This window comes from Neolamprologus multifasciatus, chromosome 19 (assembly GCF_963576455.1).
Source record: "Neolamprologus multifasciatus chromosome 19, fNeoMul1.2, whole genome shotgun sequence".
Lineage (NCBI taxonomy): Eukaryota > Metazoa > Chordata > Actinopteri > Cichliformes > Cichlidae > Neolamprologus > Neolamprologus multifasciatus.
In genome coordinates this window covers 9,488,315-9,513,471 of record NC_140457.1, presented here as the reverse complement: position 1 = coordinate 9,513,471, position 25,157 = coordinate 9,488,315, and the positions used below count along the sequence as shown (strand labels likewise).

General features: G+C 43.0%; 2 protein-coding genes across 6 annotated transcripts; one reads left to right on the top strand and one right to left on the bottom strand.

Moving 5' to 3' along the window:
* Positions 1-223: 223 nt before the first annotated feature.
* exd2 (exonuclease 3'-5' domain containing 2) lies at positions 224-10,547 on the top strand. 3 transcript variants are annotated; one of them, XM_085143389.1, is made up of 10 exons: positions 224-449; positions 1,763-1,814; positions 1,946-2,371; positions 3,865-4,121; positions 4,212-4,338; positions 4,470-4,777; positions 4,931-5,037; positions 5,958-6,093; positions 6,344-6,712; positions 7,616-10,547. In XM_085143389.1, exons 3-10 carry the CDS (start codon positions 1,985-1,987, stop codon positions 7,830-7,832), a joined length of 1,908 nt encoding a protein of 635 aa, XP_084999515.1. In that variant the 5' UTR covers positions 224-449; positions 1,763-1,814; positions 1,946-1,984; the 3' UTR covers positions 7,833-10,547. The 3 variants fall into 3 exon arrangements, with proteins under 3 accessions (XP_084999515.1, XP_084999513.1, XP_084999514.1); XM_085143387.1 differs by having other exon boundaries at positions 1,946-2,386; XM_085143388.1 differs by lacking the exon at positions 224-449 and adding an exon at positions 468-660 and having other exon boundaries at positions 1,946-2,386.
* Positions 8,164-24,734, bottom strand: LOC146495957 (BRD4-interacting chromatin-remodeling complex-associated protein). 3 transcript variants are annotated; one of them, XM_085143372.1, is made up of 14 exons: positions 23,936-24,734; positions 23,316-23,501; positions 21,349-21,394; positions 21,158-21,200; positions 20,879-20,944; positions 19,134-20,678; positions 18,554-18,787; positions 16,706-17,378; positions 16,401-16,543; positions 15,946-16,007; positions 14,254-14,402; positions 14,015-14,109; positions 13,754-13,856; positions 8,164-13,098 (listed from the first exon to the last, which is right to left on the bottom strand). In XM_085143372.1, the coding sequence occupies exons 3-14, from the start codon at positions 21,387-21,389 to the stop codon at positions 12,404-12,406; spliced, it is 3,849 nt and encodes a 1,282-aa protein (XP_084999498.1). In that variant the 5' UTR covers positions 21,390-21,394; positions 23,316-23,501; positions 23,936-24,734; the 3' UTR covers positions 8,164-12,403. The 3 variants fall into 3 exon arrangements, with proteins under 3 accessions (XP_084999498.1, XP_084999497.1, XP_084999499.1); XM_085143371.1 differs by having other exon boundaries at positions 24,476-24,734; XM_085143373.1 differs by having other exon boundaries at positions 21,349-23,501; positions 24,476-24,734.
* Between the last annotated feature and the right edge of the window lie 423 nt (positions 24,735-25,157).

Here is a 25,157-nt window from a genome sequence, read left to right as displayed (position 1 = left end):
AAGTGAAATTATTTTCATAGATTTATTTAAAAAGAAAAAGAAGAAGAATATTAATTGGTTTCAGGTTGTAAAATTGATAATTTGTGTCATTTTTTTTTTTTGTATGATTAAAAATCATGTCTTTGATTTAATGGGTAGTTGTTTTTTGTTTTTTTTGACAAAACATACTCTTTTAGCAATTAGTTGCCACTGTACCAATGTAATATTAAATATTAATTACAGAAATGTGTGAAAGCTGTTGGCAATCACCTTCCAAGTGCTCGCACCCAATAAGCACTGCCAGAGAGCTAAAATTCTATGGGCTCCAGTGGTCTGTTGTGTTATTGGTCCATCCCCCCAACAGGTGGCGCTGCAGCTTCATATAAATGCACTCTGGAAGAGATGGACGAGCGCAGCAAACAAGTGTACATGTGAGATAAAGTGGCGTTGTGTTGTTCGAAAGTGTAAAGGTAAGCTGCAGAATACGTGGCATGGTATGTACGTGTGCTACTTTGCGCTTAAAAATTAGCGTCCAGGTTGCATTTAAAGGACGTATTGGGGCTGAAGAGCTCACAAGCTAACCGGTTAGCTCCAGCAGCTAACCAAGCTAACGTTGATTAAACTTTGCTTTGACTAAAGTGGAGGACACTAAACGGGATTGGAGGCAGAACGTAATTCGCGGTACGCCTTGCATTTAAAAGTGATAGACATTTGAAGAACTGAATTTATCGATGTTTATTTCTGCTAAAGCTACGTCGCAGAGGGAAGCTAGCAAAAGTTGTGTTAACAAACGGTATAGTGACAGCTGGCTGCTCACCTGATCGAGAGGTGTTTGCTCTTTGTAACAACTAACAATAGCTGTTTTTTGCTTTGCTGTGATCTTATAACTCTAGCCTATCCTTACAAACCAGTGTCAGCTAAGTTGACCGATGTTACGCTAAATTCGCCCTTGTTTTGTCCCCCAATTTCCCCAATAATCCTAATCCTGTTTTAGGACCCGAAAGGACATGTGCAAATATATAATGGCAGGATTACCATCAAGAGCTGCAGCTACTAACTATACATGAGTCACGCTTCATTTCTTTTTATTTTGTAGGAAAATGGGAGCAAATGTTTACTGTAACATGTATTGCTTGGAAGACAGCATCTGGTCTGACCACCTTTATTCTTAAGTAAATTCGGAACTCTCTTAGGCTTTTTTGTCATTTCTGTAAATATTCTTCAGACATAGTTTTGTTCTTGAAGGACATTTAAAGCTCGTATTTGGATTTTGGCTGCGTGGTGTTCAAGTGTTCACTGCTTCAATAACGTTAAGGACAAAACATGGCTACCAGATTTCCATTGTTTTGTTTTTTTTCTATCCACTTATGTTTTTATTGCATTGTCAGTGTGTTTCAGATTGTCATACTGAAAAATGAAGCCGTTGCCAAAAATATCCTTTTTAGATGGCATTGAATAGTAGATCAAAATCTTGTGAAAATGAGTAAAATGCAGCTAATGTCTAAATTAAAACTTTGTATTACCTTAAAGATTGGACAACAATAGCTCAAGAGTGCTTAAAATTTACTACAAAGTCTGGCTTCTTGGAATAAAAAAAATAACCAAACATGATTAACTTGGCCAACGATTTCCTGGATTTTGCATGTTGATGGGCAGAGATTGATGGTGTGAGGATTATAAAACAGATTATAAGACTGCTGTAAAACAGTATAAAACCTAGACAAAGATTTGTTTATGAAGGGCATTTATAAAATAACCTGTCTTTGCTGGTTTTGTTCCAAAGATGCGCATTGTCTGTCTAAATTGCAACAGCTGGGTTCACTGATGCAGGAAAGGTAGGTCATCTCTCCTTTGTTTTTGGTGTTGTTGTTTTTTGTTTGTTTGTTTTTAATTTATTTTAACAGAAAAGCTGAATAAAACTTGCAGATGGTCTCACTCACTGCTTCCACTGTGTTTTTGGCTCTAGGTTTGAACTTCAGACTGATTAGGATCATTACAAGTCAGCATGTCTCATCGAGGACCTTTAACAGCTGTCGTAACGGCAGTACTAGGGGCAACCTTGGGAGGGCTGCTCATATGGCGGGTGTATCGAACAAAAAGGAAAAGGTTACCTTCCATCCAGAAGGTCGCAGATTCCTTGCACAATCTTGAGGAAAAGGCCACAGAGGTCACAGCTGTGGAGTGTACATGCATACAGCCGCCACATGATGTAAAGGATGAATTTCAGACTGTACAGTGCCAGACCACACTTCCTGCCCGGATCCCGTCTTCTGATCACCTGCTGGGAATCAAACCAGTGATTGTGACCTCTGATGAAGAGTGGCAGCAGTTGTGGCCAATAATGCAAAAAGAACTGTCAGTCTTCCCTGTGCTGGGATTTGACTGCGAATGGGTAAAGACTTCCGCCGTAAGAAATACCTTTTCCATGTTTTTCCCTTTTTTTTTTTTTTTAAAAAAAAAAAAAGGAGAGAAATCCACCTAAATGTAGAAGAATAATTGGCCATGGGGTTCAGGGTTCAGGTTGTGAGGAATTCCGACTTTTTCCCTAAAAGCTGACAACAAGATAAGATAACTCTTTATTGTCATTGCACAGTCATACATAGTACAATGAAATTGGAAAACTGTCCTACGTCGGCACTACATATAACACGTCACGATATGACACATCACAACGCAACACAAACACAACACAGTATATTAACTTAGTAATAAAAAAGAAGAATAAGTGTATTTGTATTGCACACTGTTATTATTGCACATTAATTGTTATTGCACCTTGTTAGAAATATAATAATATATATGTTACTGTTTTTACCGTTGTTCTCCCCCCCCCCAAAAAAAAAAAAAAAAAAAGTTCAGGTAGGTAGCCAGTCAGGTCAGCTATTTGCATTGATTAGGGCTATTGGTCCTGCTGTGCTTGAGTCTATTTGTTCGGGACCTCAGCAGCCTGAACCTCCTGCCAGACGGCAGCAGCTTAAACACCCGGTGTCCTGGGTGTGTACAGTCCCGTAGGATGCTGCGTGCCCTCTTGAGACAGCGAGTGCTGTACAGGTCCCTCAGGGAGGAAAGAGGATGTCCAATGATTTTTTTTTTAATTTATTTTTTTTATTTATTTTTTGGGCCATATTGATGACCCTCTGGAGTGCCTCTCTGTGTGCTGTGGTGCAGCTGGAGAACCACACACCGATGCAATATGTCAGCACACTTTCAATGGAGCAGCGGTAGAAGACAGTCAGCAGCTCCTTCTTCAGGTCCATTTTTCTGAGGATTCTCAGAAAGTGCAGATGCTGTTGGGCCTTCTTTAAAACCGCAGGGATGTTAGAGCTCCATTGGATGATTGTGCCTATGTGCACAAGCCTTTTTGGATGTTGCTGTAGGTTTTATCCAGTGTGGGTTTTTTTTTTTTTTTTTTTTTTTTCCCCCCCTCGTTGCACATTTAATATGCTGTTCAAATCTGGGGAATACTGACCTTAAATCAGCATGGTTGAAGTCTCCAGCTATAATGTGCACTGCGTTTGGATGGGAATTCTGCTGATTGCTCCTCCATGGCCGAGTTAGCATTAGCATCGGGTAGTACATACGGCCGTTACCATGACAACAGTAAACTCACGAGGTATGTAGACGGGTCTGCACTTCAGTCAAATATTCCAAATCCGGGGGACAATGGCTGTCTACAGTCTTTGTTTTTGCACCAGGTGTCATTGGTGTAGATGCATAAACCCCCTCCTTTGTTCTTGCCAACAACCAAACACCTTGAGCTTTACAAAACATTAATGACATTACACAATTGTGGTGGATTTCTTCCCTTTTAAGCATCATCCATTATCATCACCTCACACAACTGTCTCTGTGTTTTCTGACCCAGCTGCTGTTGTTTTGATACAGGTGTCTGCTAAAGGCAAAGCCGCTGTGGTCTCCTTGCTACAGATGGCCTCTTACTCGGGTCTGTGCATCCTGGTGAGGCTGTTATCGTTTCGCAGCAGTCAGCAGCCTTTCCCACACACCTTAATGGAAGTTCTCAGAAACCCACACATTCTTAAAGTGGGAGTTGGTTGCTACGAAGATGGCAAGCGGCTGACACGTGACTACGGCTTGTCGCTGACGTGTACGGTTGACCTGCGTCACCTTGCCTTGCGACAAAAGTAAAAATAATTCTGCTCTTGCTTATAATTTAAACTATTTGTGTCAATTGCAAATACACCCTTCTTTTTTTTTTTCTTTCTCCCTTTTAGGCAAACTTCAGTAAGTAACGGCCTCAGTTTGAAGTCACTGGCAGCAGATGTGTTGAAAATCTCTCTAGACAAATCTCCAGAGGTGCGTTGCAGTGATTGGGAAGCAAATCAGTTGACAAAGGAGCAGGTGGGGATCTTACTGTATTGCAAATACTATACTTGTACAGACAAGACGCTGGTTTCTTCTGCCATGCCAAACTAATCGAACAAAAACATGTATTGTCAAAATAATTCTCTTTACCTCTTTGCTCGCTCCAGATGACTTATGCTGCTAGAGATGCCCAGGTTTCCATTGCTCTCTTCCTACATCTCCTTGGCTTTCAGTCTGAAGCCAGTCCCGCCTCTTCCAGTGGGAGCTCTTACTCTGAGCTGGCCTCCCGCTGCCAGGGTCTGGTCGATGTGCCATTCAAGGGCCAAGGAGATAGAGATGACAGGGCTGGTGATGGAGACAGGAAGAGGAGGGCCAGGTCGTTAGGCTATGAAAACCCAGAGTCTGGAGATCAGCAAGTCTCAGACCCTCGAAAGAATCACAAGAGGAAATCGCTGGGTGCCGGGTATTCTGCCAGGTGAGTGTTATTAATGACAAAGAAGCTCATTCTTAGATGAGGATGAGCAGTTGTTTGTTTTCCGTTCTTACAGTACAGTGAGTTTGGGGCATCGTTTGCACAGGAAAATATGAATGTAAACTGCTTTATACTGTCTCTCTCTGCCTGTTCCAGGAAATCTCCCCTCTATGATAACTGTTTCCTCCATGCACCAGATGGCCAACCCCTGTGTACCTGTGACAAGAAAAAAGCCAAATGGTACCTTGATAAAGGAATAGGAGGTATGCTGGATAAAACCCTCTTTATTGCCTTTCAGCTGTCCTAAGTACAACCTAAATTTGTTTTTCCCTTTCATGTTGAGTCTCACTCCTTGCAGCAGCTGCACAGATCTCTTTATTTTCTTGGCTCTCAGTGACTCTCTGTAAACAGCCAGACTTGACATGCGTTGCTGCTCCTGCAACAGCTCCTTAGAATATCCTGTTTTACTTTCCTGTCTTTAAAATTTCATTTTTGAATTATTGTTGCTTTACATTTAGTTGGTTATTTATTGGTTCTGATGCTTATTCTAAGTATCAATGTTTGCAATTAGATGCTTAAATATTAATCAGGTTGCTGTAGACCACATCGTAGGGTTTCTGAGGTGTTTACTCAGTAAGTTGTCGTGTTATACCTGGTGCACAGTGTCACGCTTGTCGGCAGCATTTCAAATAGGATTTGATTATGAAAAACCCTTAACTGAATATGCAGTATTTGTAATTAGTTTTGTTTTTTGTATATACTAAAGGACTTACTATGAGAAGGCATTGGTCAGGAGCATCCTTCCTTACAAAAAGCATGCTCTTAGTCATTACTTCACAGCAACATGAAGCCTGCTTTGATTTCAAACGTGCAATCCAGGGCATAGGTCAAGGGTCTTTTTAGTTGTTTGTTTTTCTTCGAAAGTGATAACTATAAGAGGAAGTCAATGACGTGTGTCTACTGGAAGGCTCTGGAGTAGCACTAGTGGTCACCAGTATAAAGTGTATATATTTATGCATTTTTAAAAAAGTGTATTAGTATTAATAGTGTGTTGAACTATACAATGTGTTTTTTGTTTCGTTGCTTTTTCTTTTCAAACTCTGTAAATACTGTCATGCATTTGCATCCCTGTAAGGTTCAAAGAATAGCCTGAAAACCCGATGCTGTTCTGTTTGTGACGCAGTGCTCGAGAGTGAAGAGCCTTTTATTGTGAGGCTGCTGTTTGAGCCGTCGGGACGTCCTGACTCGCAGCAGGATTACTACCTGACTGCCAAGGAGAATCTCTGTGTGGTCTGTGGAAAAGCAGATTCTTACATCAGGTTTGACACACTTATTCGCTTTGCAGTTGATTTATATTGAAAGTTTACTTAGAACTTGTTCTGCTTGTCTGATCTCAAGCACAGAACCAATAAAACAAATTTGCTTGACAAATGGCAGTTTGTTCTGAACTTCAGAAGATCATTTGCCTTGCTAAATGCACAGATTTGTGCCGTTTAAGTATAAATGTCTTATTTTGTGGTGCCACCAACTGCAGACGTGATTAACATGCATCTTTGTTTGATCCTTAAGGAAAAATATTGTGCCGCATGAGTACAGACGGCATTTTCCCACAGAGATGAAGGACCACAACTCCCATGACATCCTGCTGCTGTGCACCAGCTGCCACGCTGCCTCCAATGTACACGACAGCTTCCTGAAACAGCAGCTGGCTGAAGAGTTTTCTGCCCCTCAGGGCTGCGAGGAGGGAGTTCGGATCTTTGAGGACTCTGATCGACGGAAAGTACGCTCGGCGGCTCGGGCTCTGCTCACTGCCGGGGAAGGACTCCCCGAACAACGGCGAGAGGAGCTGCAGGCTTTAATCAAGAGTTTCTTGAATTTGAATGACGAAGAGGAGGTGACGGAGGAAGCGCTGCAGCAAGCAGCCAATTTGGAGACTAAGTGAGTTTAAACTGATACGTGATCACACGTCAGTTATGGTTGTGTCTTAATGATACCTTAAATTATTTTAATACTTTAGCGTGTAGGTTTTAAGTAAAGCTGAGCACTGCTGATGTAACCAAGCAGTGACTGCAAAAAACCCATGAGCTACATCTCAGACTCTACAGGCTTGAGTTGGTATGTTGAATGTTAAAGCTGTGACAGGACAATTAAAAAAGAACAAGTATGGCTTGTTTGGAAGGACAGTCAGGAGCAAGTCTCTTCTCGCTAACAAAAACGTGGCCGCATGGTTTGGGTTTGCAAAGTTGCATCTGAAAAAACTACAAGACAAAGAGTGTGCTTTGAATAGATGAGACTAAAAGTGGGAGATATCGACACAAATACCTTGTACAAACTATGAAGCGGTGGTGGAGGGGTGATGATTTGGGCTTGTTTTACAGACCCAACACCTGAGGATTTTACAGTCGCTGAGTCGACCATGAACTTCTCTGTATACTAAATGACGTCAGATGTGAGGCCATCTGTCCAATAACTAAAACTAGGCTGAAACAGTGTCATGCAACAGGACAACAAGCCCAGAGATTTAAGTGGTCAAATGACAGAAAAATGCACAGATGTAAGACGAATAAGGAATTTATTTATACTTTTTGTGAACCACTTGTGCAAAGATTTGTACTTGCCAATCACAGGCACAGTGAAACATAAGTGTACAGTCACATTTAACTTTACTTAGTTCCCAGTTTAAATATTCTAAGAAGCATTCATAATTTAACAGCCCACTCAGTGAACCAAATTATTGGTTGAGTCCTAATCATCACTGTACGTTTAAACAGCTGCATGTAGTGTATCATGATCGTTTTTGCTAGTCTGCGCTCACTCTGACCGCTCCTGTCTCCTCTGAAGGATTTTAAACGAGGCGTACGTGCCTCACGGTCTGAAGCTGGTGCAAGCGCACGCTGAGCAAGGCCTGCGGGGACTGATGGTCCTGGAGCGTCGCTGGAGGCAGCATTTCCTCACCACCATGCAGCCTCGCCACCTCCCTCCTCTGTGGTCCATCGATCACAATCACAGCAAGTTACTTCGCAAATACGGAGAGGACCTGCCCATTAAACTCAACTGACTTTCCATCTCCAAGAAGGGCACGACTAGCCTCGCACCTGGATAGGAAACCTGGATTTTACTCTTTTACTTTGAAACTCAACAGCCACTCCATCAGTTTCTCCAACCTGCTTTTGCTTTTTTTAGTGAGCGCGTGAACGCACTAATTGGGCAGCAGGGATGGAAATGTTATAGTATGTGGCTGCTGTCAGGACCCCACTGGGCAAAGAACATTGATGCCAAATGCCAGTAAGAGTAACTGACCCTACCTGTGGAGAGAAATCTAGGTAAAACACTAACCTTACAATGTCGTGGACTCGTTGTTCGCATGTGGACTTTTTTTATTTAAAAAAAACAAAACAAAAACAAAAAAACCAAACAATCATAAAGCTTGAACAGATTTTTAGAAAAGGCTGCTGCCTGCTACTTTATTCCCCCCCCCACTTACAATTATTGACCTCCAGCTCCACCCCCTGTGGGTCAGCAGCTTATTATGAATGATTTGCTTTGCAGAGAGATGGTTGTTTTTATGGGACCTTAAATTATTTGGCTCTCCGTCCAGCTTAAGTTTTCATTCTGTTGTCTGGTTTAGGTCAATAGATGATAACTGAATTTTCCTGGGAATTCCATGAATATAAAATCCATCTTTGCTCTATTTCCTTTTTTCAAGGATGAGTTAGTCAAGGTGTTTCTGGGCCTGAATGTATTGCGTCTGTGGTTTTGTACACTTGTCGCAGCAGGGGAGACAAAATGTAAGTACAGTTGGCGTTTTTCACTTGGTCAATTATTTAAACTCCTGCTTATGTTGTGGTGCCGATTCTCCGGACGGCTGGGACCTCTCCATGGCGCGTATGAACGTGCCTCTTAACCCCTAAACCTAACCGGAGACTGTGTCGGGACATGAGCTCGTTTCAGTTTAACAGCGACGTCGTTTCACAGAATCCAAACTGCACAGTAAAGAAAAGCTGCCAACTTGGACGTGATGAAGATAAATTACAAGATTTAACCCTCTGCAAAGCTTTAGAGTATAAGAAATTTACCTTATGGAAGCAGCTGCATTATATTTATTCATGTTTTCCTGTGAATGATACAGTAAATAAGTGATGTTTATTAATCTTGAGTTATTGAACACACCTATACCCTCCATCCACTCCCCACCCCCCGAAACAAGACACAGCCACATTCATTTGTTTATTTCTTACAAAATCACAGTTTAATAAATAGTCTGTAAAAATGAGTACAAAAGTGGTTTTCTTAACATTTCATATATGAATCACTCGTGACTTTCAGGTCAAAGGAGTCTTTAAGTGGATTTTCTTTTTCTACAATCTAGTTTTGCTGAATTAAGGCCTCTTGATTTTGGCATCAGAAACAATCTGTCAGTCAAATGTTTTGTATCTGAAGTTGAATTAGTTATGAGCTCCCCTGGTTTCACAGTTCAGTCAGGAAAATTAAATAAAACACATTTACAAATAAATAAATAAAATGGCTCAACATGCAGAATCCCTTTATCCTAAGACGCTGACAAACTAAGCATATTTCTAACGGTCAGTGTTTGACACTGCAACAATAACAATGGCACATGATGCTGCTTCATCCAAGGGGTTTCCATCAAAGTTGACTTTTCATTTCTTGGGTGCCCTTGATTTATTAACATGGACTGACTTTGAATTATTTCATTTTTTTTCTTGAAGTAAATTTTGGTGGAATTACCCTTTGAAGAAGTCTAGCGGTGATAAAGAGTGCAATCCTGTGTTATGAAAAACACTCTGACATCTTTACTGCATTACAGTGAAAACCTCTGAGGGTGGAAACACACCTGAAGATTCAGTTTAAGTTATTAGAAAGCCTTTGCTTTTAATTGGGGGTATTCTATTTAAGGAATTTTGGGAACTACTTTGAAAGGTGACCGCTAACTTGGCTTTAGCAGCGCTGGTAGGCATTTACCTTTGGACATAACCAGGCTAGCTGTTTCTGCTAGGCCTCATGCTAAGTTAGCATACATAGACTGTATATAAAAGAAGGCTGTAGTTTCAGGCTCACTGCAGAAGCACCTTAAACCTGCATTTTCTTTTTCTTTTCAGTGGCCTGCAGGGGGCGACTCTTGTGCTTGTGAAAAAGGTCTGCTTGTACAGAAGTCAATTGGAAAAGTGTAGAAGCTTCTTTCTGCCACTGAAAATTTGAGGTTATCCTAATTTCAATGTCAAAAGAAATTTTTGAGGCGATAATCTGAATTTTTGACTTAGGAAAACCTTTTTTTTTTTTTTTTTTTTTCTTTTTTTTTTTACTTAGAAAATGGTCCTCAGCTTCCTTGATTTCTGCCTCCAGTAAACACTTTCCTGATGAATTTATGGTCTTAACTTTAGGTAATCATCCCAATTAGCAATCATAGGGTGCCAAATCAGTCCCTGTCTTATATTTCACAGTGAGATCTCTCCCATGTTGTGGTACCTGGGTTAAAAATAACAAAACAAAAACACTCAGCTAGAGGCTTAAGAAAATAAGGCTTCACAAACAGTGCATCGTGTCAAATTGCCCATGTCCGTCCTTTATATACGGTCTATGTTGGCAAGCATATACATGGTTTCACTTCTAACCTTTTTGCAGGAAACTTTAAAAGTTTAGAGTCCTTAGTGAATCCTCTTGTGTGTGTCCACTTGTAATCCCGCAGAGTTTCAACACTAAATTACTGCATATTTAACTCCTTTTGTTCACTGCGACAAAAGACAATTTTTTTTTTTTTTTTTTACAGATAAAAAAAGAAAAAAAAGAAAAGAAACCAAACAATACATTTCAAGAAATGAGTTTCAGATTTAGCCCCAAATCTCTGGATCTTTTTTTCTTTGAAGGGACAAGTTATTTTCACTTTCAGAACACCAGATGTTATTCAAAAGTATTCAAAAACACTACATTAATCAGCTTTTTTCTCCAATTCAGGTACACTGAAATTAAAATAAGGCATTTTCTCGACAATTCCAATTTGCAAGTCAAACCTCGATCCCTTACGGGATTTGCAAAAGCAAAATTTTAAAACAAATTTTCATGTAATATCACAAAAAAAGGAGACTATTTGCCGCTTGTACGTTTCGACCTTCTAGGCAAAAATCCACAAGGAACATCTTGCACGCGTTTCACGAGGGAGAGAGTCGTACAGCTGTTACAAATGACCCCAAAATGACCAGAATTCACACCTTCACACAGACCAATAAGATTGTCACATTAACATAAGATGTCGCAAAAATCATATATTGCTCGACGACGGCTGCGGTAAAATAAAGCTCCAGCTTTAGGACAGCGGGCTAGAAACAAAGAGAACAAAGAGATGAGAAGCGGATGGTTCCTCTAGTTTTTGGTCAAAGGCTGTTTGACGATGCAGAGAGACTCAATATCTGTACAGTTTGTCTGTTTTGGTGGGTTTTTTTCCCTAAAATGGACATTTTCATGGTCACGTTTGCAGTTAAGTACCCTCAAAGCCCTTAAAACATGTTAGAAACACAATTTCTAAACTACACGGGCTTTGATGATGGCATAAGCATCTTAGTCAATGATAAATAATCTTTGTTCTCATCCAATGACACCAATAAGCAAAACAGGCAAAGATCTGTCATCTCCTCCTCTTCACTGCACCACCACTGCTCCCAACAACCCCAACTTATTATTGCTTGCATGTTAATACATACAGTATGGGAAACCATTATTGTTTCTGAAAACGCACAGAAAACTAGAGATTTTTCACAGTTAAGACTCTAGCACAAGTGACAGCAAGGGTCCAAAAAATGAAAAATAACAAAGCATGACTGCCTAATATGTATTTTAACCCCCCTCGGGTTATTTCTGCTATAACAAGGACGCACTCCAGTTTGTGGGAAGAGACACAACACGGACGTTTGCTGGTGTATTCAGGATGTAGCACAAATTCTTTGGAGTTTCATTCATTAAGCCGAGATGATGGAGCCTGCGGGAATTGTATATATATTTTTTTGTTTGTTTTTTTTGTACTGTCCCATAGCAGGATGCAATGTCTTCTCTCTCACTCTCACTCACAAACATACACGCACTTATCTGATCCACGCAAACCAATCCAAAGGAAAACACGCACGCACACCTTCGCTGCGCAAAACACAATTGGCACAGATTATCAAAATAAATACCCTGGAAGCTTGGCACTATGCAAAAGAAAACTTCACATTTTCGAAAGAAATCTTATAAAAAACTATTGAATAATCTCAGTCTACTCCACGTTTTCGTTTGCCTCACTATTACTTATATACTATATGCTGATGAAGGTTACACCAGTGTCGTAAACCTCTGAATGACTCAACTACCACTGAAACAATATAGCTCCTATTCAAATAGATTTTTTTTCCACAAACGTACATCAAAATGAAGTATCTAACATCTATCGGACTATAGATAGTGCTGTTGTCTGGTATGCATCTGCTTATAGTGCCTCTTAACTTTTTTTCTCCTCGCTTTTTCCGTAAAATCTGAAACCCTTCTGGGAACAGGTAAGAAGTCTTGTACACCTTCCTTTGTTTTACTTCAACTTCGATGTTTTAGGATCTGTGTGGATGCCTGTCTATGCAGATTACCTCACAGGTGTCCCTCCAGGATGCTGGTGACAGCCTGGTCCAATGACGGGCCTGACGTGGCCCTTGTCGGGGCTGCAGAGGGGCCCTGCAGGCGCTGAAGCTCCAGTATGCTGTCGATGGCACTCTGTAGATGTTCACTGAGCATGTTGTCCTCTTGGAAAGGCGGAGGCGGCGGGCTGAACCGCTGCTCGGCCCGAGGGGACGCATCCACCCTGAAACATTTCAGTTTTGGAGCGCTGACGTCTCTGGGAGGCAACTCAAAGCACACATCCTGCGGCTCTGGCATAGAAAGAGGGTTTGGGACTTTTTTTACGGAAGTGGGTGCTGTCTGTGAGACTTGCTCAGCAGTGTTACTGAGCGGAGCTCCGTTGGTCATCTCCTCGTCATGCTGAGGACGCTTGGGTTCTCTGTTGGGTGCCTCAGAGTGGCGTTCGTTCACAGCCCCGCCACCATTGGTCAGCTGCCCCGTGTGGTCCCTTTTGAGTCCCGGGTCGTAGGCCGAGTTGTGGATCACCTTACGAGAGCCTGACTCCTGCTTGATGGTGAGTCTCAGAGCCCCCCGCGAGCTGGAGCGGTAGGTCTTCAGTCCCGGAGGCCTGTCAGACAGTCTGGTCCAGGCTGGGGGAGAAGAGGGGCTGCCAGAGGGGTGGGCATGAGGGGAAGACGCTGACGTAGCCAAAGTTGTCATAAAGGACTCTGGAAAAAGGAAAGTGGAGCTGATTGAACAATATTATCCAGTTTGGCTGGTTTAATTCTACATAGACATGCTGTTAAAATGAAGAATTTTCAGGCATAAAAGTCTAAAGGATCAGATCATAGAGAATAAAAAAATTATCCAAACAAATTTCTCTAATTATGCACAAAGCTGTGTTTTTAGTTGCCTATGCCTTCACCCCCAAAACATAATGTTTTAATCCAGCTATAGAACTGCCAGATTAAAATGCAGCAGTGCGCCTGAAGAGAGCGCATGCAAACAGACATGAAACGAATAGTTTGATGTCTTAGTTTTCGTAACAGCTTTCAACAACCTCCTGCCCCTTTTCCAAATGTTTAATTAACATAACGGTGTTTTTCATCATCATGCTGAGTCTCTCTCAGCACACCCTGCTCCACATTTACACCATTTAATTACTTCTTAACACCTGGGAGCTGCTCTGGAGCAAATTTGCAGGTTAAAAGCAGTGCTAATAAGTTTGTTTCACTAATTCGTTTTTTCCCTGCCGGTTCAGATTTACTTCAGCACTGGCATCTGCATTTTGGCAAACACACCACCCACACATAGCGAACCTCTTTTTAATAATAGTAACAATAATAGGCGGCGGTACTTCTTTAATCCTGCTGTGACACTGACCTGGGTCTCTGCGGGCTCGCCGTCTGTCCTCCGCTAGAGCGTATCGCTCGGCCTGGAGGAAGAGACGCTCCAGCATTACCATCTCTGCTGAGGGACTCTCCTGCTGTGGAGACAAGTTCAAATCCCCTTAAACACAGATCCAAACAGTACTGAGAAGACGATTATAGAGAATCAACATCTGAAACTAAGCAAACTGAGTCACTCAACATCCAGACATTGTTTTGGTTTTGAAGCAATACCGCCACAGAGGAGGTGTCTCACCTGGGCTTCTCTAACTAATAGCTGCCTATATTTGTTGACCATGTCCTTGGTGCGTTTCAGCAGGAAACCTGACACAGTGTCGAACTCCTGGTCCACTGTGAAGAGGAACATCATTAATAACTCATATGATAAAATAATTACATCCTATTGAGTTATAAAGTAGTTTGGCCCTTCTTCTTCCAGATACATTTATGTGCAGGATATGGTTAGGTCAGTAATCAGTCAGCGATCAAGCTAACCTAAATTGAAGTCATCCTGAGTGGGCAGGTGACCAGCGCAGGTGTGGTATGGCAGCAGGTGTTTAACAGCGTCCTTCAGTGTGGAGAAGGCTGGGCCAGTGAGTGGAGTCTGCACTGCTCCATGGTCCAAACAAAGCTGCTGCTGGAACCTGAAGGGTTTAATAAAAACTCCACGTTAGCTTAAACCTACAGTAGTTTATTACAGCACAAAAGAAGTAGGACAATACACAAAACACAGGTGGAACCATCTAATAGCGTGGGTTTTTTTTTAATTTTGTTACATTTATCAGCTTCAAGAGCCATGAAAAGTAGCAGTTTACAGGAAACTTTATGTTTTATGTTTCATGTTGTGTGGTTTTGGGGCTCAGCTGCAGGAGGAAAGGTGGGGCAGAGCGATTCAGGGAGCAGTGCCAAGTGAGGTGACTGGCACACCTGTTGCACATTTTGCCAATTAACCTCTACCTTTTTATACAGTAGGTGCAGGGCTGACAAGACACACACATATATGCACCGCAGACATGGGGAGCTGCTACCAGGCTGTGAACTCTTCAGGGGAGAGACTTTGGGTTATTATGTAGAATCTGAATCCGCTTCACCCACTGGGCAAGCTTTCTGAACCGTGCAGCATTGAGTTTATGCCGTGTGTGTGCAGTGATGCAAGTAAACTCTGATGTTTGCTGGTGTGTGTTGTCTATACTGAGGCGACTTTAGGTTCAGTATCTTACCCGGGGATACTTCAACATGCAGACTAGTGGAGCTAGGGATTTAAACACGGACCTTCCAAATAGCAGACAACCTGCTTTGGGCCCACAACCGCCCCCCTCCAGTTTGAATGCAGCTTTTATCAATACACCATTTGGATTCCTCCATCAGCTGAGATACTGGTATAGATAACCTGTAATTGTCATGTAATCTTATTAAACTCAATCAATATTAAGATCAATCAATAACTGAATATAAAGTGATTTTAAATCAAATTATACAATGTTTTAAAATGCGAGGCCTCACGCTTCAGTTGGTGTGAACCAACGTAAGATAGCATACTCATCCAATACTCCAAAACCTCATCATCAACAACAAGAGAAGTGACAGAAGTTTCTCTTTGTGTTAACTTCCCATCTTTCCTGTCAATAGCAGAAAATGCTTGTAGAATCACTAATTACTGCACTGTTTTCACAATAAGAGTCCAACAAACAAGAAAAAAAAATGCTTCTAAGGAATTATGTACAATCATTATTCTAATGCAGAGTAATGATTGTACTCTGCATTAGAATCAATCAGAATCTGCAGGCCGGTGTCCTGCAGATTTTAGATGTGTCCTTGATCAACACAGCTGGTTTAAATGGCTAAATTACTTCCTCAGTATGTCCTGAAGTTCTCCAGAGGCCTGGTAATGAACTAATTATGTGAATCAGGTGTGCTGACCCAGGGTGAGATCTAAAACCTGCAGGACACTGGCCCTCGAGGCTTGGAGTTGGACACCCCTGTTCTAATGATACATGGCCAAAAGTGCATACATCATAATACACACAACATTCATACGTCTGCAATAATTTCCCACTGCATTATATTTTCAACATTTTGCATTTCAGACAGTTTCCTGTTATTCACCAGGAAAAAAAACCCTGAAAGACACTATAGCGTCTTACATGACGACTTTCAGCAGTACAGAAATGTTCTTTGTTGTCTTACCTGTGCCTGCGCATTGCTGGTGTGAGCCTCTCCTCTCTCTGCAGCTCCAGAGGACCTGCCAGCTGGCAGACGCACAACATTTTGGACGAGTTAAAAACGACAGACGCGGGTGCATTTTGAAGTCAGTCGCTACACATTTGCAGTATTAAACAAATAATTTCAAAGCTTGCCATCTTTTATTCTTTCATTTCAGTACAGAGGAGAAATTATGTATAGTAATTATGAGTAGATTACAGATTTTAATAGCACTAAACCTACTAAACACCATATTATCACAAGAAAGAACATCATGAAATGATGAAGGCGCTGGTCAGAATTTAATTGTTTTAGAAACATAGCAAGAAATTAATACACTGACAAAATAATTATACTATTAACTGATAATAACAATTACATTTTTTTAAAATTAAATAATAAACCAGACTTCAAGTAATTGGATATTAGCTTTTGCTCACCTTGGTGCTCGTCTGCTGACTTGTCTGGATGGGGGCGCACTCCATGGGAGCAGGGGGCCCCTGGACCCCCTGGGCTGCAGGAGAGGGTGGATGGACATCGAGAGTAAATGCCTTACTCTCCACGGCCAAGGCAGCTGTTGGCTCTGATAGAGGACAGAATTACAAGGATGACAGAAACGGTGGCAGCAATAATGATAATGAATTAACTGGAAATGAAAGATAATAAAAGCGATAGCAATAGTGGGGGCAATAAAAAAAGAAGCTAATTAAGAATCATATTATTTATCAACTAGCAGATAACTCACTGTTTTGTGTGTGCTGTTGGGCAGCAGAGTCGTCTCCTGCTTTGGAGAGAACTGCAGATGCAGCTGTGGGATTAGGCTGCTGCTGAGGCACCGAGACACTGACAGGCAGAGGGGATTGACTGCTGTGGATTGAAGTATGGATTGAAGGCTGAGGCTGCGAAACAGATAGTTGGGGTTGGGAAACTGAGACCTGGGTGTGGGGCCGTGAAACTGAGGCCTGAGCCTGGGGCAGAGGCTTGGAAACAGATGACTGGATCTGCACCTGGTTGTGGGCAAACAAGGCCTGCGATACCTGTAGCTGATGAGGGACTTCGTACTGAACCAGGGGTTCACTGTGTGGCTGGGAAGCTGTAGTCTGGGGGACTGAATTCTCAGGTCCTGGCAGAGCAATTTGAGGGCCGGTTTGAGGGGAAAAAGTTGCTGCTGCTGGTCTTCCAGTGTCCTGAATCTGAGAGGGGGAGCAGATCAGTGGCGTATTCTCAGGGTCCGAGTGAAGCGGAGAAACCTCAACACACTGGTCTGACATCACTGTGCAGGTGTCCTGACCGGAGACTGCATGGGTCTGAGGTTGGGACTCTCTGTCACTGGTGACTGGTGAGGCGAGCGACTCCATTGGCACCACAGGCAGCGCTCCAACCAACAATTCAGAAGTGATCGGGGGACTAAGTGCTTGCTGTGGTAGAAAGAATCATAAAAAAACAGACAAATTAGATCGTCTTATATTATCTTCACCACTGCATCTTTATTGCCTCTATTGTTTTAAGGCAACTTGACATTACAGATCTATACCAGAAGCGCTGCACACATTTTATTTTAATTTATTTAACTTCACTTTTGGCAAGATCGAAAGGGAAAGTTTACAAGATGGTAAAGAGACCTGCTGTGATGTCTGTTTAGGAGATGGTGGCACTGAGAAAACGCCAGGAGACTGAGCTGCAGGCCGAAGAGTTGAAGACTCCAAGTTCTCTAAGGTATGAATATTTACAGCTCTTTTCAGTTCTTTCTCTGCATTACCAGTGAACGTAACAAACAACAAGCATGCTATATTGCGAGTTCTTTTTGTAATTTGAATCCTATAGTGTTTATGGCCACAACTATGCTAGAAATGAGGGGTGACATAGTCCCTCCTTAAAGCAGCAAACTCAAAAATCTAACATTTGACTTTGCACATCTTTATAAAGGTCGTCTAACTTCTTGGGGGTGGCTGTAGCTCAGGATGTAGAGCAGGTCACCTACTGATCCGAAGGTTGGTGATTCGATCCCTGGCTCCTCCAGTCTGCATGCCAGACCCAAGTTGCTCACCGTTGCATCCATCAGTGTGTGAATGTTGTTAGAAAAGCACTCAGTTTAGAGTCAGTGCTTGGGAGAATGGGTGTGATTGGGTGAATGTGGCACATTGTATACAGCGCTTTGAGGACTCTGGGAGAGTAGAAAAGCGCTATATAAGAATCAGTCCATTTACTTCTCTCTGTATCACCTATCTAAGTTCTTCCAGTTTGCCTGAGCCTTAAACTTCAGGCAAATCCTTGTTTTTGGTGAGCCTGCTTCCACAGGAAACAGAGGCAAGTCTATCAAATAGCAGCAGCTATTTGAAACATAATCACATACTTGCACCCAGGGCTTGTTATTATAACATAAATTGTTTCTATCAGTGAAATTCCTTTTTTAATACACCATCATTTTGTCCTTTTCTGTAAACTTTCTGTACTGTAAAGTTAGACCTTAAATTACATTCTACCGTTTACCTGCCTGTTGCTTATATTTTTACATCCACTTCACTAATGAGAATCGGCACTTTCTTGCTGTCATGTAAATGTAAAATTCGCAGGGGGTTGCTCGAGCTCTGACCTGTTGCAGATGTTGCATAAAGGCCTGGTTCTGACTCATCGAGTGGGTCACCTCCTCTACCACTTGGGTCATGTCTGATGGGGGCAACAAGAGTTTGGGCATCTCTGCAGGGTCGGGGGCCAGAGGTGCTTCGGGAGGTGGCTGTAGGACTGTAACCACAGGGGGAGAGGAGGACTGCAGCCCTGCAGAAGTGGTGGGCTGTACAGAGACGTGCTGGAGAGTGTGTCCATAGGGCTGCAGAAGGAGACGTTAGAGTCAGATAAAACTGGGTTGTGTAATTGAGCACAATGACCATCAAGTCTTTATATCAAAGTTATATTATTATTGTGTGGTAATTAAGTTCAGGAACAGATAAAAAATGTAAATGTAGCCGTGTAGACTTTGTTTATGGAGGGAATATTTTCTGAATCTCTGTGGGCAAAATGGGATTTTAGGCATTTTGAGGCATCTCGTGTGTTACTACAGTAAGAAATCAGACAGTTCAAAGTTATTTTATGTTAAAGCAGCTACTCAGTTTTACTTTGTAAGTATCTACACCAAAAGCTCCTTCCTTCGCCTCTACACTCCAATTACAGCTCACCTGTTGTAGCTGGTGAAAAGTCTCCTCAGAGCTGGTCCTCTCTTCTTGAATAGTTCTCTCTGGCAGCAGGACCACCGAGGCCTGCTGGAGGTTTAGCTGTCCTTCTGTCACTCCTCTCGGAGGAGCTGGGCCCTGGGCAGCAAAAGGCATCCCCTGAACCATTGAGGGGCCATTAACGATTGAGATAGAAGTAAGATCTGGGGGTAGCACCCCTGAACTGTTGATCAAGGTAATGTGGTTTCCAAGAGCAGGACTGTGGACCAGGGTGGCACGTTGCCCCTGCCCTCCTGGAGCATAGGTTCCAGCCAGCTGTGCTGGCATCTGGAAGACAGTAGCAGGTGCTGACTGTAGCTGCAAAGGTCCTGAAAGCACAGTGGCCTGGCGGAGCGCTAGCTGCCCAGCTGCGGTGGTGAACACAGGGCTGAAATTCAGCTGTCTTTGGGGCACAGTTAAGATCTGAGAGCCGTCTACAAGCTGCCCAGTGGAGGGGGTCATGCTGTGAACCGATGAGCCTTGGTGACTGGGTGTCAGCAGCGGTCGTGCTGCACTGACAGGCTGGGAGATTGTAACAGGACACTGGCCCGGAAGAAGGAACTGGTTTTGGCCTTGGAATAGTCCCTGAGGCTGGAGCACAAAGGAGCCACCCTGATTGACCAGCTGCAGGCTGACTGGTTTGGGGAGCTGCTGGGTGGGCTGCGGTGGCGGAGCGACAGTCTTTTGGCCCGCTGCTTGAGACAATAGAATGTTTGGTGAGGCAGTCCCAGGGACGAATGTAAGACCAGGAGTGGGCTTCTGCCCAGAGGGCTTGGGGCTAATTTGAACCAGTCTGGGCTGAATGCTGATGGGCAACTTGGGCTGTATAGGAAGAGGTGCGCGCTGCAGGACGATGCTCGGTGCTGCTGCTGCTGCTGCTGCTCTCAGGGTTGGAGTTATAAGAGGTCGACTGGCAACGCTCGGCACAGCCTTGTGGATGATCATACTTGAGCCCTGGGCAGGACTTAGAGAGAAGGAGGTCTCTGGAGAAGGAGCAGGAAATACATTTCCAGGTAGTAGCCCCATCAGCTGAGGAGGGGCGGCAGGCTTTAAAGAAGGACATCCAGGCCCGACAGCCAGTAGGGAGGGCTGGGGAGGCTCCACTGCTGCCTGGGTGTCTCTGGGCAATGCCGTGGTCACAGGCAAGGTCACAGATTTAGGAATGAATGGAGCGGTGGGTGGAGAAAGGAGAGGGGCCGGTGAGTACAGGGACAGGCTGTCCCCTGATTGTGCCAGACCTGCTTCCAGAGCCATGGTCTGCTCAGTGATCTCAGCCTCCTGTAGGCTCTGCTGGAGGATATCACATGCCACCTCCGCCTCCTCCTCTTCCTCCACTTCTCTCTTCTCTGCCTCACAAGCTGCCTCCACAGGTGGCTCACCCTGCACCACCTGTGGGTCTTCTCCACCCTCTGGAGATGACAGGAGGGCCTCTTCCAGGAAGGACAGATCCACACATCCAGGCGGAGGCGTGTCTGGGGAGTCCCTGCCATCTCCCAGCAGAGAGACGGGACTCTGGGGGAAGAAGCAGTGGGAGGTAAACAGAAAGGTGTAGACAACAGAGAGAAGAAGCTGAGTGAAAATAGGGGAGAACTGTGTGATTAGCACAAGTTAACAGGAAGCTTTTTCAAGCACAGAAGGGGAGAAAAACACAATTCTCCTGAGGGAAAATGCTGTTTGTTGTGACACTACTGGCTGTGGATCCAGACACTCACCGGGGCATCTGTGAAGAGGGAGGGCTCCCCAGAGGAGGAGTTAATGAGCAGGTCTTCAGTCTGCAGCTGGTGGAATAAAATCAGCCAATTTTAAGTCGGGCTCACGCAAACGTGCTGAGAAATTCACGCAGTACTACATAACGAGTCCCTTTCACACTCTCTGCGCTCCTCCAGACATTTCTCAGTACCATGTGCCAAGAAATATTTCCAACTCAAACCCATCATTAGCACCATTGATTTTTTTCCCCATTTGAGTCCCTTTATTTAAGTATTTGTTACCTCATTGGTCCCATGAAGGAAGTCGTTCAGGGCTTGGGGGTCACTACAAAGGCAAAGAACAAAAAAATCAGTTAATAACCTAGTGAGTATTTATTCATGGCTTCATTTATTATAATCTATGTACTTTAAATATCTTTGAGACTGTTTTTTTGTTTTTTAACCTGCTGTACGATTACAGATCAGAAACTCACCACAAAACATCAAGTAGACAAGTCCCATCTTCATCCTCCATGTCAACTGAAAGGAAGAGGAGGAAACAGTGAACATTTTGAAACTTGATGTAAGCTGCTTGGTTTTAAGGACAGCGTAGCCAGTTAAGTGGCTAAATCTGCTTTTGAACGAGAGATAGTTTGGGTGGACAACATTTGCTGAAACTGACTCAATAGATGGAGCCGGTGACTGGATACGGGGACAGTAAAACAGTAATTAGTTTATTTGTCCATCATCCACACTTATTTTAATCATCATTCTACTTTTTTTTAGCCTGGAAAAATTATAATTAACAAATTAATGACAAAATTAAAAACTGTAGAAATGAAATGAGGCCACACACTCTTACAATCTATAAAATATGCCAAAGAAACTTGGCTTTGTTACACATAGTTCAGACCATGGCAATTCCTGGTTTTGCGTCTTCCTGCAGAACCAGAGATTAGCTTATTCTCCTCTGGTAAAAACATTTTCTTTTGTGAATTTAAGCTTCTGCTCTTTGTAAACTAAACTTCTAAGAACCTCTACTACAAACAATATTCCTGCTGTCAGTTTGCAAACCCAACCAAGTAAAGTTGCTTCATATTCCCATGTGCATTATTTATCTGAATTTAAAGATATTTTAAATCATTTTGTTAACCCTTGCTTCGGTATTGTTCTCAAGCCACCCCTCATTTCTTCATATTTAATAGGAAAATTCGAATTAGGTGCAGTGAATTATTGAAATGTGGAAATATGTCACTATTTAGTCTAATCACCTTTATTTTTCAATACTGCCTCAATTCTCTGAGGCAAGCTTTCTCTAAGCAGTCTTCAGAAATAGTCCTCGGGGATTCTTGCAGGACATTCAGAGCTTCTTCTTTGGATGTCGGTTCCCTTTTGTCCCAGTCTCTGTCCCACACTGCTTCAGTATCTGGGCTCTAGGGAAGTCAGTCCATTGCTGTGTTTTTTTCCTATCCAGATATGCTTCTGCTGCATTGTCAGTGTGTGTTTGTGTTTCCAGATAGTATTACATGGTGTATAAAAACCTGATGGTGCTTTTCTGCATTTAAAATTTTGACAAGATCTCCAACACCACTGGCTGAAAGGCAGCCCCAAACCATGGAGAGCCTCCACACTGTTTTAAAGATGTATCTCTGTCCTGATTTCCTCTGTACATACCGATTTTTACTCCAATTCCTGTGTAATTTGGCATTATTCAGTATTACATCCCTGTTTCCCTTCCTTTGAGACCATTTCTGGGAAGGTTTCAATGAACAATAGATGGATCAACTGAAGGGATGCATCTCTCAGGTCCTAAATCAGGTCTTTGCTAAAATTGTTCCTACACTTAAGCAATTTCATGGACTGCTTGTGTGCTGTAGATTGTCTTTTAGGTCTGCCATTTCTTCCTTTTTCCTCCACTTGTTCAGTTTCCTCCGATTTTTTTTAAGAACACTCTGCACAGCATGCTGAGGTTTGCCAGGTTTTCAGTTTTATGCCTGTCAAATTGTGTTATCCTCGATTTTATTTTTGATAGATTCAAATAAAGAATCAAATGACATGTGGTTTTTGTGACAGGCTGCTATCCAAAGACCTTCATTAAGCCTGAAGAACTACTGCTCAACACCACTTAAAAAATAATAATTTAATAACTCTAATAAATTTAAACGGTGTTTTGTGTGTGGGTCTTTTTCAATATTGCAATGCAAGAGCTCACACAATAATCAGAAAATATAAAGTAATGTTCGTGGCTATTAGTCTTTAAATGGTTCAATTAACAAATATTTCTTTTTATAAATTTGAAGGAGTAAAAGTGTCACATGTTTCACAAGGAAACGTGAAAAAACTGAATCCAGAAATCTGTCTTGATCTGAAAACGAGAATTATTGGGCCATTTTATAGTCCTGATGTAAAATATGAGCACTGGATGTATCTCACCCATATACCATATATAAGAGGAACCTACTTCATATGTGAGAGGCCCCATACAGAGCGGTCGAGCTGAGTTCTGGTGGTGGCCTCATGGGAAGTCGTGGTCGGGCATCAGTGTCTGGAGGCGGGTGGATGCCAGGCCGAGGCGGCGGGACGGAGACGAGACCTCCCTCTGCTGGGGCATCGCTGCGTCTCACAGTGCGGGTAGCCGGTGAAGATGCTGTACGCAAGGAGGGGGGGCACAAACAGACCACCACATGCTGTCAGGTCACTTGAGGTTATCAGCAGCCAAAACACATTCTCATCTGAACGCTGAGACATAAGATCAATATATGATTCATCAGTTTCTTCTCAGCTGTGGGCAGTGCTGGTGTGATTTTTGTAGCAGACACCTGGGAGACTGGACCAAATCTGCACTAACAATAATGTAATACACACATATATATTTTACTATCGATTATGCCCGAGGCTGATGAGGAAAATGGAAGCTATTGTTGTGGCGCTCACAGACGTGAGAGGCAGATCTGAGCGCCTCAGCTGTAAATAGACGGCTCCCCCTGCGCCTTGGATGTGACTTGTCCTCTCCTCATGGCTGAAAAGGGAAGCAATGTGGAAAAGCTCGGCGCAGAGCAAGCCAATTATAACATTACTCACTGCCTTGCGCTCAATTTCCCGGGGAGGTCCCTCAAAAAGACAAGACAAGCCTCCCTCTCCGATTCCGCTGACATATTTTTGTTTACAACAAGAGACAACCGCATTAACACCCTCAAGGTACCGCATCGCCCAATGAAATCCAGGCAAACGACACTCATCTAAAGCTGCAGCGGCAAGTGCCATGCTATTCTCTTGGATTCTGTGATGCATTTATAGGTTACGTAAGGTGAATGTGTGTTCATGTGAAATTAATGTCCCAAACGATGCTGGATGCAGAGCCGCTGGTTTCCCCTTACGGTATATTTTTTTAAATTTATTTTTAGAAAAATATATATATAATTTTTTCTCTCTCCCCCCCCACCCCCTGAGTGGGACCACGGCAGCTGACGCCTGCTGTAAATCATATCGCGGTAACAAAAGATGCCGTGTGTTAAAATATCATCTCCGCGCAGCCAGCCTCGAGCGATCCCCTTATGGTTGTGCCATTAGAGTTAATTCCGCAATTCAAAAAAAACAACCAAGAGAGGGAAAAAAACTCACCCCTTCTTTGTGGTTTATTGTCCTGTCAAGCGGGCCTCTGCGCCATCGATTCTCACTCAGTGGTCTTTTCAGATGCTAAAAGGAGGAGAGGGGGTGGCGGTGGATGGGGTAGGGTAGGGTGGGATGGAGGTGGGAAGGAGGAGGGGTGCGGATGGGGGGTACCGGGGTGGGTGTGAGAAACAGACTGGGAGAGCCGATCACAGCACAAAGGTGGAGAGGAGGAAAATACAGCTGAGAGGAGACAAGTATCCAGATTCAGCGGCGCGACTGCGGGAGGAGGCTGACCGCGCTGTGCGCTCCGCCAGGCGGCAGACGCTTCAGATGTGTCTGCGCTTCACCGCGGAGCTCCCTCATCCCGATTACTGAGGCTTTTCTTGCATTTTATGCATCTTTTAGTCACTCGCTTCTGATATTTGTAATACATTTGTAGGTCGCAATTGTAAAGAAAAAGAAAATCAATGTTTGGACATGCCATGTGCTACCTAAAGGAGGAAGACATAACTACGGGAAAGTAAAGCAAGCTGCATTCGTGTAGGACTTTATGGTGTTAAGGAAGAAGAAAGTACAACAAGTGCTAAAAGAAAATGAGAAAACATTAGCAAATAATGCTTATAAATAAAATGACTGAGGAAATAGTTTTTCGTTTTTTTAAAACTATTTCTGCTGCAAATAGGGTTGCTTA